Genomic DNA, 14107 nt, shown 5'->3' with positions numbered 1-14107 from the left:
TGCAAGCTGGTGCAGCCACTGTGGGAAACAGTACGGAGGGTCCTCAAAAAGTTAAAAATAGAACTTATGATCCAGTAATCACACTACTGGATATTTACCCAAAAAATAAAAAACACTAATTCAAAGGGATATATGTACCCCTGTTTATAGCACTATTATTTGCGACGGCCAAGATTCGGAAGTAGCCCAAGTATCCATCTGATGAATGGTTAAAGATGTGGTGTGTATACCACATCTGTGTATATATGTACATACATATATACATACAACAACACACACACATACATACACACATATATACACTGGAATATTATTCAGCCATAAAAAAGAATGAAATCTTGCCATTTGCAATGACATGGATGGAGCTACAGAGTATAATGCTAAGCAAATAGGTCAGAAAAAGACAAATAACAAATGATTTCACTCATATGTGGAATTTAAGAAACAAAAGAGCAGAGGGCAAAAAAAGAAAAAAAGAGAGACAAACCAAGATACAGACTCTTTATAACTACAAAGAACAAACTGATAGTCACCAGAGGGGAGGGGGGTGGAGGGATGAGTTAAATAAGTGATGGGGATTAAGGAGCGCACTTGTGATGAGCATCATGTGTTGTATGAAACTGTTGAAGCATTATATTGCACATTTGAAACTAATATAACACTGTATGTTTACTAACTGGAATTAAAATAAAAACGTAGAAAAGGGCGCCTGGGTGGCTCAGTCAGTTAACCATCTGCCTTTGGCTCAGGTCATGATCCTAGAGTCCTGGGATAGAGTCCCACATCTGCTCCCTGCTCAGTGGGGTTCTGCTTTTCTGCCCCCCCCCCCCCGGCTCGCACACATTCTCTCTCTCTCAAATAAATAAAATCTTTAAAAAAAATAAAAAATAAAAACTTAACAACAACAAAAAAGCTAGGTTCACTTCCTCACTTCCCACCCTCTCTTAATCCTGCTCAACCAGGATTCCTATCCTGTCACCTCTTGTCAAGGTCACCAACAACCTCCGTGTTGCCAACACCAATGCATGTTTCTTGGGTCTCATATTTTTGACCTCTCAGAGCAGCATCTGCCATAACTGATCCCTTTCTCTTTTTTTATTGAGGTATGACTGACATATAACATTGTTAGTCTCAAGTGTACAACATGAGTCAATATTTATATATATTGCAAAATAAGCACCAAAGTCTAGTTAAAATATATTGCCATACAGCTACAAAACTTTTTTTCTTGTGATGAGAACTTTTAAGATGGACTCTCTTAGCAACTTTCAAGTATGCCATACAATATTATTAACTATACATCTCCATGACTTATTTACTTTATAACTAGAAGTTTGTACCTCTTGATCTCCTCACCCTTTCTCCTTCCTGAAACACATTTCTCACACGGCTTCTGGGACCCTGATTTTCCTCCTACCTCTCTGGTCTCTCCCTAACTTCAAACTGTTGCCATGCCCAATGTTCAGATCTCCTGTCTACACTCTCTTCCTAGAGTTGCTCATCCAGTCCCCTGCCCTTTTTTTTTTTTAATTTTAATTCCAATATAGTTAATGTACAACAGTTTCAGGTGTACAATATAGTGATTCAACAATTCCATACATCACTCGGTGCGCATCACAACAAATGCATGGCTTAATCCCCATCACCTATTTCACCCATCCCCCCAGTCACGTCTTTAAATAGCCAGATACTGATGATTCCCTCACTCCTAACCCTTCCTAACACCCTCTTCAAACTGCTCCTCCCCTGAGAGGTGTCCATCTGTGGTGAGACTAGTCAGGTGTTTATCAAATCTACTTCTTCTCCCGGGACACCCAAAACATGGTGTTTCCCAGCTTCCTCTGCTGTAGGGTGTGACCACAGAACTTTGTTCTAACCAATGTGAAGACCATTCAGGTTTCCCAGGCATCCACCTCCAGGTTTTCGCCTTCAGCCCGCTTGCTGCAGACAAAAATGCAGAACTTGGGAAGTCATGTGCTAAAGACAGCAGGAGCCATCTTTGATTACTGTTGCCCCACTGATCAGGAGCACCCACTGGGACTGAGCACCCACTGGGACTTAGCACCCACTGGGACTTTACAAGATCAAGACATAAACTTACTGTGTTAAGTCAGAGATCCTGGGGTTTATCTGTTACCACAGCAACATTAGTATAATACACTATCTCAGCAAAAGGTATCACCCTTCACAAAGCTACGCAAATCAAAACCCTAAGACTCATTCTTACAGAAGTCCTTTCTTTCTGACTATCCATATTCAGTCCACTGCCAAGACAGGAAAACTTCCTTTAAAATATATTTTTATCTGCATAGGGGTATCTGGCTGGTTCAGCTGGAAGAGCATGCAACTTGTTTTCGGGATCGTGAGTTCAAGACCCACGTTGAGTGTAGAGAATACCAAAAAAATAAACTTAAAATGTGTGTGTGTTTGTGTGTGTGTGTGTGTGTGTGTGTGTGTGTGTGTATCTTTATCTGCCTATTTCTCACTGCCACCACCACTCACACCCAAGCCCAAGACAACTGATTCTCTTACCAGATGACAGTGAAGGCCTGTTCTCCAGTCTCCAGTTTTCATTCTTGGCCCTCTATATCCTAGTCACCGCAAAACAACCAGAGTGATCTTTTCAAGATTTTATTTTATTTATTTGAAAGAGAGAATGAGAGAGAGAGAGAGAGCATGAGAGGGGGGAGAGTCCGAGGGAGAAGCAGACTCCCCGCTGAGCAGGAAGCCTAATGCAGGACTTGATCCCGGGACTCCAGGATCATGACCTGAGCCGAAGGCAGTTGCTCAACCAATTGAGCCACCCAGGTGCCCCCAGAGTGATCTTTTCAAAACAGAAAATAAAACCAGACCCCATGTACTTGGTCCTTGCTGGATTCTCAGATATCCTGCTGTTTTCTATCTCCTCCTTACTCATTCCTGTTGCCACTCCTCGTACCCACAACTTTGCCTCTTCCCACACCCTTGCATTTGCTGTTTGTTCTACTGGGCACACCCTTCTATGTGACTCAGTCCTTCATTAGTCAGTTCTCTGTGAAAAGGTTTCCTCCTGAGTTTGGCTTTCCTGACTACCAATGCCCAAGAGTTGCCCCTATCAAGCACTAACCCTTTGATTACTTTCCTTTATTTTTTTTGTAGCACTTCTGGAATGAACAGATTACATATATACATATGTGTGTGTGTAAGTGTATGTGTGTATATATATATCTCTGTTTACTGTCCATATCCCTTTTTTAAGATTTTATTTACTTATTTGACAGGGAGAGAGAGAGAGAGAGTGCACAAGTGGGGGGAGCAGCAGGCAGAGGGAGAGGGAGAAGCAGGCTCCTCGCTGAGCATGGAGCCTGATGCAGGGCTCGATCCTAGGACCCTGGGATGAGACCTGACCTGAAGGCAGACGCTTAACCGTCTGAGCCACCCAGGCACCCCAACTGCCCATATCCCTTGATGAACATAGGGGTCTGTCTGCCTTCACGTTGAACTCCAATCTCAATGGTGAGATTAAGCCCAAAGGGACGAATGGATAAGTTCAATCAGATGTCTCTTCTAGCTGGTGACTCATGCGGGCGTCCGGTGATTAAAGCCCATGAGTGAGCACACAAGTCTGACTGTATGGCTCACTGCCACTCACCAGAAGTGTGACTTTAGAAACGTAATTAATTCTAAGCCTCAATTTCTCCACCTGTAAAAACAGGATCTACCTCATTAAGATTACCTGAGACAATCATGAAAAACCAGCACCTAGTTACATATTACTATTATTTAAACTAACAGAGTTTAGGGGCTCCTGGGTGGTTCAGTTGGTTAAGCATCTGCCTTCAGCTCAGGTTATGGTCCTGGGGTCCTGGGATCAAGCCCCGAGTTGGGCTCCCTGCTCAGGGGGGAACATGCTTCTCCTTCTCCTCCCTGCTCGTGCTCTCTCTTGCTATCTCTCTCTCAAATGGATGGGTAAAACTTTAAAAATAAATAAATACATAAAGTAACAGAGTTTATATTCAGGTGGCACAAACTGGGATGGCTCTATCAATTGTCTATGACCAGGGGCACCTGGCTGGCTCAGTCAGTGGAACATGTGACTTGTGACCTCAGGGTTGCGAGTAAAGATTACTTAAAAAAAAAAAAAAATTGTCTGTGACCGATGTCCATGCTGATTAGTCTGTGCCCATATTGTCAAGGTTATAAAATCCTTTACCATCATCTCTGGTGGTGATGCTTTAACTGTAGTCCTTCTATCTCTCCTGCTTTCTGAAGTTATGAAAGCTCTCCTAAAAACAAACTGGCAGACCTTCTGAAGGCCTTATTCCACATTCTATCTTGTATTGGTGTTGAGTGTTTTCTCTCTCTTCTACTAAACTGCAAAGTTCTTTTAACACAAAGCCTATTCCAAATACTGTATCTTATAATTCCTGTCTTCCCTCCCTTCCCTCATGGTTCCTGGCACTGTGGTTTGCAGTGGTAGGAATATCATAAATATATTTTTTTAAGATTTTATTTATTTATTTGAGAGAGAGAGAGACAGCAAGAGAGGGAACACAAGCAGGGGGAGTGGGAGAGGGAGAAGCAGGCCTCCTGCCAAGCAGGGAGCCCGATGTGGGGCTCGATCCCAGGACCCTGGGATCATGACCTGAGCCGAAGGCAGACGCTTAACGACTGAGCCACCCAGGTGCCCCGGAATATCATATTTCTGAATGAAAGTCTTGCATAAGCAACCACTACCTAGGTACTCAGTCCATACTTACCTGAACCTACGAATCATCTGAGGCACTTGCAGCCCCAAGCTACTACACCTACTGAATCTGAATTTGGCAGCAACTTGGGGATATATCTGGGAATCTCAATTTCTAATAAACATCCACCCTACTATTTTATCAAACAAGTTTGGGAAACGTGGCCATTAATTATCACCCAAAATGTTGCTTTCTCTTTGTTCTATCACCTGCCACACATCACCCAGTTACTGAAAAACTGCAATACGAGGCTTTCATCTATATGTCTCACAGACATGCTTTACTTAAAACTTAAGAAAATGCTGTCTTTTTGGTTTTTGTGTGTATCAATATATAATACCTTTGAAAATTAAACGGTCTTATTGTGCCCAAATCCTCATCCCTTCCAACCACTGCACCTAAATCCAGTGTCATTTATCTCCATTGATACTAAAGTATGACTCCCCACCTCCAACCCTTTTTTTAATGATGGTGAGTGAGTACATCCTCCACATCATTTAAAAAAAAAAATATCTGGAGTGTCATTTTTTAGTCTTTTTAACTCATGACACAGGTTTGCTGAATTCATGGCTGACTCATAAACACCACAGCTGGTATTAATATCAGATCAGAGACCCTCCAGCCCAAATCCCAGCAGTTACCACATTGCAGAGCCCCCTCCTGAGAGAACTACACCATTTCTGAATAGTCAATGATAGGAGAGTAAAGCTTTCGTGGTAAGACCAATCACAGTTTCTATTCCCTCTCAGTCCAAATCCAGTGTCCTTTTACTTCCCCAAATTACAATAACAGGTCACCACCACCTCTGGTCACAGAGCAAGTTTTGGTTAACGCCGATAAAATTAACCCTGCCGGAAAAACAAAAATCACCGTGCGTCTCTCAAACCCTCGCTCTTTGAAATGACACCAAGCAGCCAACTCTGAGTCATAGCTACCAGCATTTTAAACCATTTTCCAGGAGTCCAAATGCTCCCAAGCTATTTCTGAATAATAAATGCCCTCATGGAGTCCATGCTTATGAGAGAGAGAGAGGTCAGGGTCCTGGCTCTGCTATTAACTAGCTGGGTAAAACCAAGCAGGTCCCTCTCGCACTCAAGGCCTCAATTTCGCCAATTCGAAAAACAGCTGGATTTAGATGATCCCTCAGATCTCTTCCAATTCTAAGAACCTAAGAGGTGGGAGGCAGTCCCCAGCATAACCAAGACCCTAATTCCTTACAGACTATTTGAGATTACCGAATCCAACCTCTTGATTCAAAGACCAAGAATCTGAAACGAAAGCCCCCGACTTCCAGTCCAAAGCTCTTTCCACATCTTATTGCCCTTCCAGGAACACAAACCCCGAAAGGGGCGTCCAGCCCAGCCTCGACTCTAGTGGAGGGCACGCAGCCTATTTCATCTGTTTTGTTTGGGATTTTTGTTGTTGTTGTTGTTTGGTCCCTTCTGCACTTCCACCTAGCTGGAAAGGGCAAAGCGAGAGCTATTAGGCCAGACCCTAAATAAATCCGGACCTCTCTACGCTCCGGCAGTCACACCTGCTCCCGAGCTCTACGTGAAGGTGGATGGCTCAGTCTTTACACGACCCCTCCTTAGGGAGCCCGCAAAAGAGAAACGATTTCTCCCTCCCAGCACTCCGGCTCTGCCCAGGCCGCCTCCCAACCCCGAGACAGCCTCCCCAGACGGTATACCTGCTCCGCCAAGGCTCGATCCCACGCAGCAACCTCAGGCACTGCCGCCCCACGGACGCCGCCATCTTGTCTCCTCCTTCTTGGTGGGCCACGCCCCCTTTCCACACTTATGGCGCATGCGTGTAACGTTACGAGCGTAGCGCTCCCAGGACCAATGAGGAACGCGGTGGGCTGTGGGCGGAGACGGCTAAGCTCCTCCCTATGGCTCCTCCCCGCCCCATCAGTCCAGCTCTTTGGGCACCTCCAGAGCCAGGTCGGATAGGTTCCTGCTGTGCTAAATCGGGGACTCGGTGCAATGTCGCCAGTCCTCTTTCTTCCCACTGTCGTATGTTTCCTCATGCGCCTGGAAAATGAGTCACCCAAGAGCTGAGAATGTATCAGCTTAGCCAATTCCCTTATTTACATATGGAGAAGCTAAGAGCCTCCAGCCTTGGCTACCATTTATTCCGCGCTTCCTCAGTTCCAGGCTCTGTTCTGCGCACTTTGCGTGCACGGTGTCTCGTTCTTACTTTCCCAAACGGGAGAAATACAGCTCCATTTTTTCCTCCCCGAGTCTGCTAATCACAGTTGTCTTCACCAGACATTTGACACAAGAGGATATATTGCCTGGTGCCCGCAATTATTTCTGTGTGGTTATTTAAGCTCGACTAGTGCACAATCAGCCCCTCCAGGGAGCCTAACAGGCATCAGGTTTCCTGTTAGAGGTGAGACACCTCCTTCTGTAGGCCTTTAAAATATGAGAGGGAAAATAAAAAGTATAGAATTGGTTTTACTATTCAAGTGAGACTAATAACTCAAAAGGGGAGGGGCGGGGTTATTTCAAAATAAAGTGCATTTGGGAAAACTGAAATATCCACATGCAAAAGAATGAAGTGGACCCTTAACTTATACCATATACAAAGAGTAACTCAAAATGAATCAAAGACCTAAACCCAAGAACTAAAACTATAAAACTTGTTTTTATTTGAGAGAGAACAAGAGAGAGCGCGAGAGGGAAGGAGAGGCAGAGGAAGAGGGAGAAGCGGACTCCCTGCTAAGCAGGGAGGTGGGGAGTGGGGCTCTGGGGTCATGACCTGAGCCCAAGGTAGACGCTTAACCGACTGAGCCACCTGAGAGCCCCAAACTATAAACCTCTTAAAAGAAAATATAAGGGAAACCTTCATGACTTTGGACTCGACGATGATTTTTTGAGTATAACACCAAAACGCAGGCAACGACAAAATAATATCAATTGAACCTAATCAAAATTAAAACTTTTGTGTACCAAAGGACACTATCAAGAAAACTCAAAGATAACCCACAGAAAGTGAGAAAATATTTTTAAGTCCTATATCTGATAAGCATCTAATAATACAAATGGCTAATAAGATGCTCAACATCACTAGTCATTAGGGAAATGCACATCAAAACCACAATGAGATACCAACTTCACATCTGCACATATTAGAATGATTATACATTTTTTTAATGGAAAATAACAAGTGTTGGTAAGGATGTAGAAAACCTAGAATCCTTGTGCATTGCTGGTGTCAAGGTAAAATGGTACAGCCACTATGGAAAACAATTTAGTAATTCCTCAAAAAGTTAACACAGAACTATCGTATGATCCAGCGATTTCACTACTACATATATACCCAAAAGAACTTAAAGCAGGGACTCAGATACTTGTACACCAATGTTTATAGCAGCAGTATTCACAATAGCCAGAAAGCGGATTTATAGATGAATGGATAAACAAAATGTGATCTATCCATATAATGGAATATTATTCAGCGATAAAAAGGGGTGAAGTATCAATACATGCTACAACACGTATTAACTTTAAAAACATTATGGTAAGTAAATTAGCCAGACACAAAAGGACAAATATTGTATGATGCCACATGAAGTGCATAGAATGGCAAATTTATAGACAGAAAGTGGAATAGAGGTTACCAGAAGCTGGGAGGAGGGGAGATTGAGGAGTTGATGGGTACAAAGTTTCTGTTTGGGATGATGAAAAAGTTCTAGAAAGTGGCAATTGTTGTCTAACATCGTGAATATACTTGATGTCACTGAAGTGTACACCTAAAAATGTTATGTATACTTTATCACAATTAAAAAAAAAAAGTCAGTTGAGGGGCACCTGGGTGGCTCCATTGGTTGGGCATCTGCCTTTCACTCAGGTTATGATCTCAGGGTCCTGGGATCAAGCCCTGAGTCTGGCTCCCTGCTCAGTGAGGAGTCCGCTTCTCCCTCTTCCTCTGCCTCCCCAACTTCCCCACTGCTCGTGTTCTCTCAAATAAATAAATACAATCTTAAAAATAAATAAATAGATAATAAAAAGTCAATTGATAACAAATGTTGGGAAGAATATATATGGAGAAATCACAACCTTCATACTCCGCTGGTGAAAATGTGAAAAGATGCAGTCTCTTTGGAAAACAATCTGGCAATCTCTCAACAATTAACCGTAAAGTTACCACCAGATGTCCCAGCACTTCCACTTGTAGGAATATACCCAAGAGAAATGAAAATGTATGTCCACACAAAAACCTGTACACAAATGTTCATAGCAGCATTGTTCATAAAATCCAAAAGGTAGAAACAGCACAAATGTCCATCAAATGACATAGATATGGAATGGATAAGCAAAATACGGTGCGTCCATACAGTGAAATATTATTTGGCGATTAAAAGAAATGAAGTGCTGATAGATGTTACAACATAGTTGAACCTTGAAAACATTAAGCTTAAAAAAAATATATGCTAAGTGAAAGAAGCCAATTACAAAAGTCCACATATTAGGGGTGCCTAGGTGGCTCAGTCCGTTAAGTGTTTGACTTGGGGTTGGGTCATGATCTCAGGGGTTCTGGGATCGAGCCCTGCATCAGGCTCCCTGCTTGGTGGGGAGTCTGCTTCTCCTTCTCCCTCTGCCCCTCCCCCTGCTCGTGCTCTCTCTGTCTCTCTCTCAAATAAATAAATAAAATCTTAAAAAAAAAAAAGTCTAGGGCGCCTGGGTGGCTCAGTTGGTTAAGCGACTGCCTTCGGCTCAGGTCATGATCCCGGAGTCCCGGGATCGAGTCCCGCATCGGGCTCCCTGCTCAGTAAGGGAGCCTGCTTCTCCCTCTGACCCTCCCCCCTCTCATGTACTCTCTCTCTCTCAAATAAATAAATAAATCTTTAAAAAAAAAAAAGTCTAGGGGCACCTGGGTGGCTCAGTCGGTTAAGCATCTGCCTTCAGCTCACGTCATGATCCCAGGGTCCCGGGATTGAGCCCTGCGTCAGGCTCCCTGCTCAGTGGGGAGCCTGCTTCTCCCTCTCCCTCTGACCCTCCCCCTGCCTGTGCTCTCTCTCAAATAAATAAATACTTTTTTTAAAGATTTTATTTTATTTATTTGACAGAGAGAGACACAGCAAGAGAAGGAACACAAGCAGGGGGAGTGGGAGAGGGAGGAGCAGGGAGCCCAACGTAGGGCTCAATCCCAGCACCCCGGGATCATGACCCGAGCTGAAGGCAGATGCCCAACAACTGAGCCACCCGGGCACCCCTAAATAAATAAATTCTTTTAAAAAATAGCCTACAGATTGTTTGATTCCATTCATAGGAAAATCCAGACTAGGGCAATCTATGGAGACAGAAAGTAGATCACTCATTGCTTAGGGCTGGGGAGGTGGAAATGGGGGACATAGGATAGCTAAAGGGTGTGGGGTGTCTTTTTGGGGTGATGAAATGTAATTCATTATTGTAATGGTTGCACAGTCCCTGTGGCTATACTAAAAACCATTGGGTTGTACACTTAAAATGGGTGAGTTATATGGTTATACTACATTTGTCTATCCATTCACGGCTGATGGATATTTGGGTCATTTCTACCTTTTGGTAATTATGAATAATGCTGCTATAAACATTCATATATAATTTATTGTATGAACATATATTTTCATTTCTCTTGTGTATATATCTAGGAGTGGAATTGCTGGCTTGTATGTTAACTCAATGGTTAATTGTTTGAGGAACTGCCAGATTGTTTCCCAAGATGGCTGTACCATTTTACATTCCCACCAGCAGTATATGAGGGTTTTGATTTCTCCACATCTGCTCAACCCTTGTTATTTTCTGTCATTTTAAAATTATTATTATTACATCCATCCTAATGGATATGAAGTGGTCTCTCATTATGGTTTTGATTCGCATTTCTCTGATGACTAATGATGTTTAGCATCTTTTTATGTGTTTATTAGCTATTTGCATATCTCTCTTGAAGAAATGTCTGTTCAGATCCTTTTCCATTTTTAAATTGTGTTGTCTTTCTATTACTAAGTTGTAAGAGTTCTTTCTATATATTCTAATATAATTCCTTTATCAGATATATGATTTGCAAATACTTTCTCCCATTCTGTGAGCTGTCTTTTCATTTCTTGATGGTGTCCTTTGAAATATGAAAGTTTTTAATTTTGATGAAGTTAAATTACTTTTTTTAAATTACTACTTTTTCCTTTGTTGCTTATGTTTTTGATGTCATATCTAAGAATCATTCGCCAAAATCAAGGTCGCGAAGATTTACGCCTATGCTTTCTTCTAAGAGTTTTATAGTTTAAGACTGATTCATTTTTTTTTAAAGATTTTATTTATTCATTTGACAGAGAGAGAGAGATAGTGAGAGAGGGAACACAAGCAGGGGGAGTGGGAGAGGGAGAAGCAAGCTTCCGGCTGAGCAGGGAGCCCGATGTGGGGCTCGATCCCAGGACCCTGGGACCATGACCTGAGCCAAAGGCAGACGCCTAACGACTGAGCCACCCAGGCGCCCCAAGACTGATTCATTTTGAGTTAAGTTTTGTACAAGTTGTGAGGTAAGGATCCAGCTTCATTCTTTTGCCTGTGGCTATTCATTTGTCCATTGATTGATTTTCATAGTTAAATCAATCTTGCGTTCCTGGTAATGGTGTATTATCCTTTTTAATATATCGCTAGATTCAATTTGCTAATACTTTGTTTAGTTATTTTGCATCTACATTAAGAGAGAGAATGGACTATTTTTTCTCTCTCTTTCCTTCTTTCTTTCTTCCTTCCCTCTCTCCCTCTCCCCTTCCTCCCTCCCTCCCTCCCTCCCTTCCTTCCTTCCTTCCTTCCTTCCTTCCTTCCTTCCTCTTTCTTTCTTTCTTTTGCTCTTGTCAGGTTTTTGTTATCATAAATGAATGTGCACTTCTCTTTTTCAATTCTCTGGAAAGCGTAAGATTGGTGCTACGTCTTCCTTAACATTTGGAAGAGTTCATCAGCAAAACTACATGGGCATGGAGGGAGATTCAATCACAGATTGAATACATTTAACAGATGTGGGGCACCTGGCGGGCTCAGTCAGTGGAGCATGCAACTCTTGATCTCGGGGTTGTGAGTTTGAGCCCCACACTGGGTGTAGAGAGTACTTAAAAATAAAATCTTAAAAAAAAGTTTAATAGATGTGGTATTTGTTCAGGCTTTCTACTCTTGTGTTGGTTTGGTAAATTGTCTTTTCTTCTAGGAATCTGTTCATTTTATCTAAAGTTTCAGTTAATTGACACAAACTTGTTCTTAACATTCTTTTTTTAAGATTATTTATTTATTTATTTATTTATTTATTTATTTATTTATTTGAGAGAGAGAGTGAGTGAGTGAGAGAGAGAGAGAGAGCATGAACAGGGGGGAGGGCCAGAGAGAGAGGGAGAATTAGAGTCCCTGCTGGGCAGGGAGCCCTATGTGGGGCTTGATCCCTGGACTCCGGGATCATGAATTGAGCTGAAGGCAGATGCTTAACCTACTGAGCAACCCAGGCACCCCCTAACATTCTTTTATGTTCTTTTTCATAGGATTTTTAGTGACGTACTCATGTTCTTTCCTGACATTGGTGAATTTATGAAGTCTCTCTTTTTTTTCTCTTCTTGGTCAGTCTTGCTAGAGGTTTATTAATATTTTTTTCAAAGGACACATTTTAACTTTGATTATTTCCTCTATTATATATTTGTTTTTCTTATTTTATTAGTACCTATTTAGCTGTATTTTTTTTCTACTTTCAATGTGCTGTCCTTTTCTAAGTTTCTGAGAATACTTAGAGCATTTGTTTTTCAGCATTCTTTTCTAATATATGCACTTTAGGCTATAACTTATTTCTAAATAGAGGCTTAGCTATACCTTCTATATTGTGCTACCATATTTTCAATATTACTCAGTTCAAAATACTTTTTTTTTAAAGATTTTATTTTTAAGCAATCTCTACACCCAACGTGGGGCTTGAACTTACAACCCTGAAATCAAGAATCACATGCTCCACCCACTGAGCCAGTCGGGTGCCCCCAAAATACTTTTTAAAAAATTATTTTTTAATTGAAGAATGGTTCACATGATTACATTAGTTTCAAGAGTACAACACAGTAATTTAACAAGTCTATAGGTATCCATCTCAATGCATTAAAGTACATTGTGAGGGCAGAATGCATCTCTTGATCTCAGGGTTGTGAGTTTCAGCCCCGCATTGGGTAGAGAGTTTACTTAAAAATAAAATCTTAAAAATGTAAATAAAATATTTGATGATTTCTTCTTTGACTCTTAAGATAACCATGTATTGCTTAATTTAAAAAGAATTTGGGTTTATCTAGTTTTATTTTTGTTTGTAATTGATATTTAACACAATTCCACTGTGTTCAGAGAACTCACTTGGAATTTCAATCCTTTGCCTTTGTTGAGATCTGCTTTGTGGCTCAAATATGATTAATGTTTTTTTAAAGATTTTATTTATTTTAGAGAAAGAGAGAGAGAAAGAGAGTGCACGAGCAGGGGAAGGAGCAGATGGAGGGGGACAAGCAGACTCCACACTGAAAGCAGAGCCCGACGGGGGCTCAATCCCATTACTCCAAGACCAGGACTGGAGCCAAAATCAAGAGTTGACCGCTCAACCAACTGAGCCACCCAGGTGTCTCTAATATTTAAAATATATTTTAATTAGGTTAAATGGATTAATTGGGTTTTCAGATCTTATATAATCTACTAATTTCTGTTTACTTATTCTATCAGTTGAGAGAGATATGTTCATATCTCCAACTATAATACAGATTTGTCTATTTTTCCTTATAGTTCTGTCTATTAGTTAACATTATTTCAATGTTTATGCAAATTCTATATTGTTATATTTTCCTGCTGGATTTACCTTTTTTTTTTTTACCATTATCAATGTCCCTATTTGTCTCTAGTAATGCTATTTGCCTTGAAGTCTAACCGTATCTGATATTAATAGAGCCATGCTATATGCTCTTTGCTTTTTGTTTGGTGTTCAGTATGTCTTCAGATTCTGTTGTCCTTATATTTACAGTGTGTCTTTCGTAAGCAGCATTACTGGGTCTTGTTTTTAATTTAGTCTGACAATATTTATCTTTCAATTGGAGTTTTTAGTCCATCAATTAAATTATCAATACATTTGGATTTAAATAGACTCTCTTACATGTATTTTCTATTTGGCCAAATGTTCTATATTCTCTTTTCTCTCTTTTTCTCATCTACTTGTGGATACATCAAGTTTCTTTCTTAATTACTCTACTCTTTCCCTTCTGTTAGCTGATATTTATCATTTCTGTAATAGTCTTTCAATGGTTACCCTAGAGATTAAAACATGTACATTTGTCTTTTTTTATTTAGGTAAAATTTACATACACAGAAATGCACAAATCTTAAGTATGATTCAAG

General features: G+C 41.1%; 1 protein-coding gene across 1 annotated transcript in view; it reads right to left on the bottom strand.

Annotated features, from left to right (window-relative positions):
• PISD (phosphatidylserine decarboxylase) overlaps window positions 1-6481 on the bottom strand; it is a 42759-nt gene extending 36278 nt beyond the window's left edge. The window contains exon 1 of the mRNA XM_028124728.2: window positions 6415-6481. Coding sequence (XP_027980529.2) covers window positions 6415-6479 — 65 coding nt within the window. The 5' untranslated portion in view covers window positions 6480-6481. The remainder of the gene's footprint in view (window positions 1-6414) is intronic.
• Window positions 6482-14107: the final 7626 nt, after the last annotated feature.

This window comes from Eumetopias jubatus, unplaced genomic scaffold, assembly GCF_037043125.1.
Source record: "Eumetopias jubatus isolate StellerSeaLion01/CBP00866 unplaced genomic scaffold, mEumJub1_p1.0 scaffold_16, whole genome shotgun sequence".
In the NCBI taxonomy this organism is placed as follows: domain Eukaryota; kingdom Metazoa; phylum Chordata; class Mammalia; order Carnivora; family Otariidae; genus Eumetopias; species Eumetopias jubatus.
The sequence above is the reverse complement of the archived record's forward strand: the minus strand, read 5'-3'. Positions and strand labels throughout refer to the sequence as shown.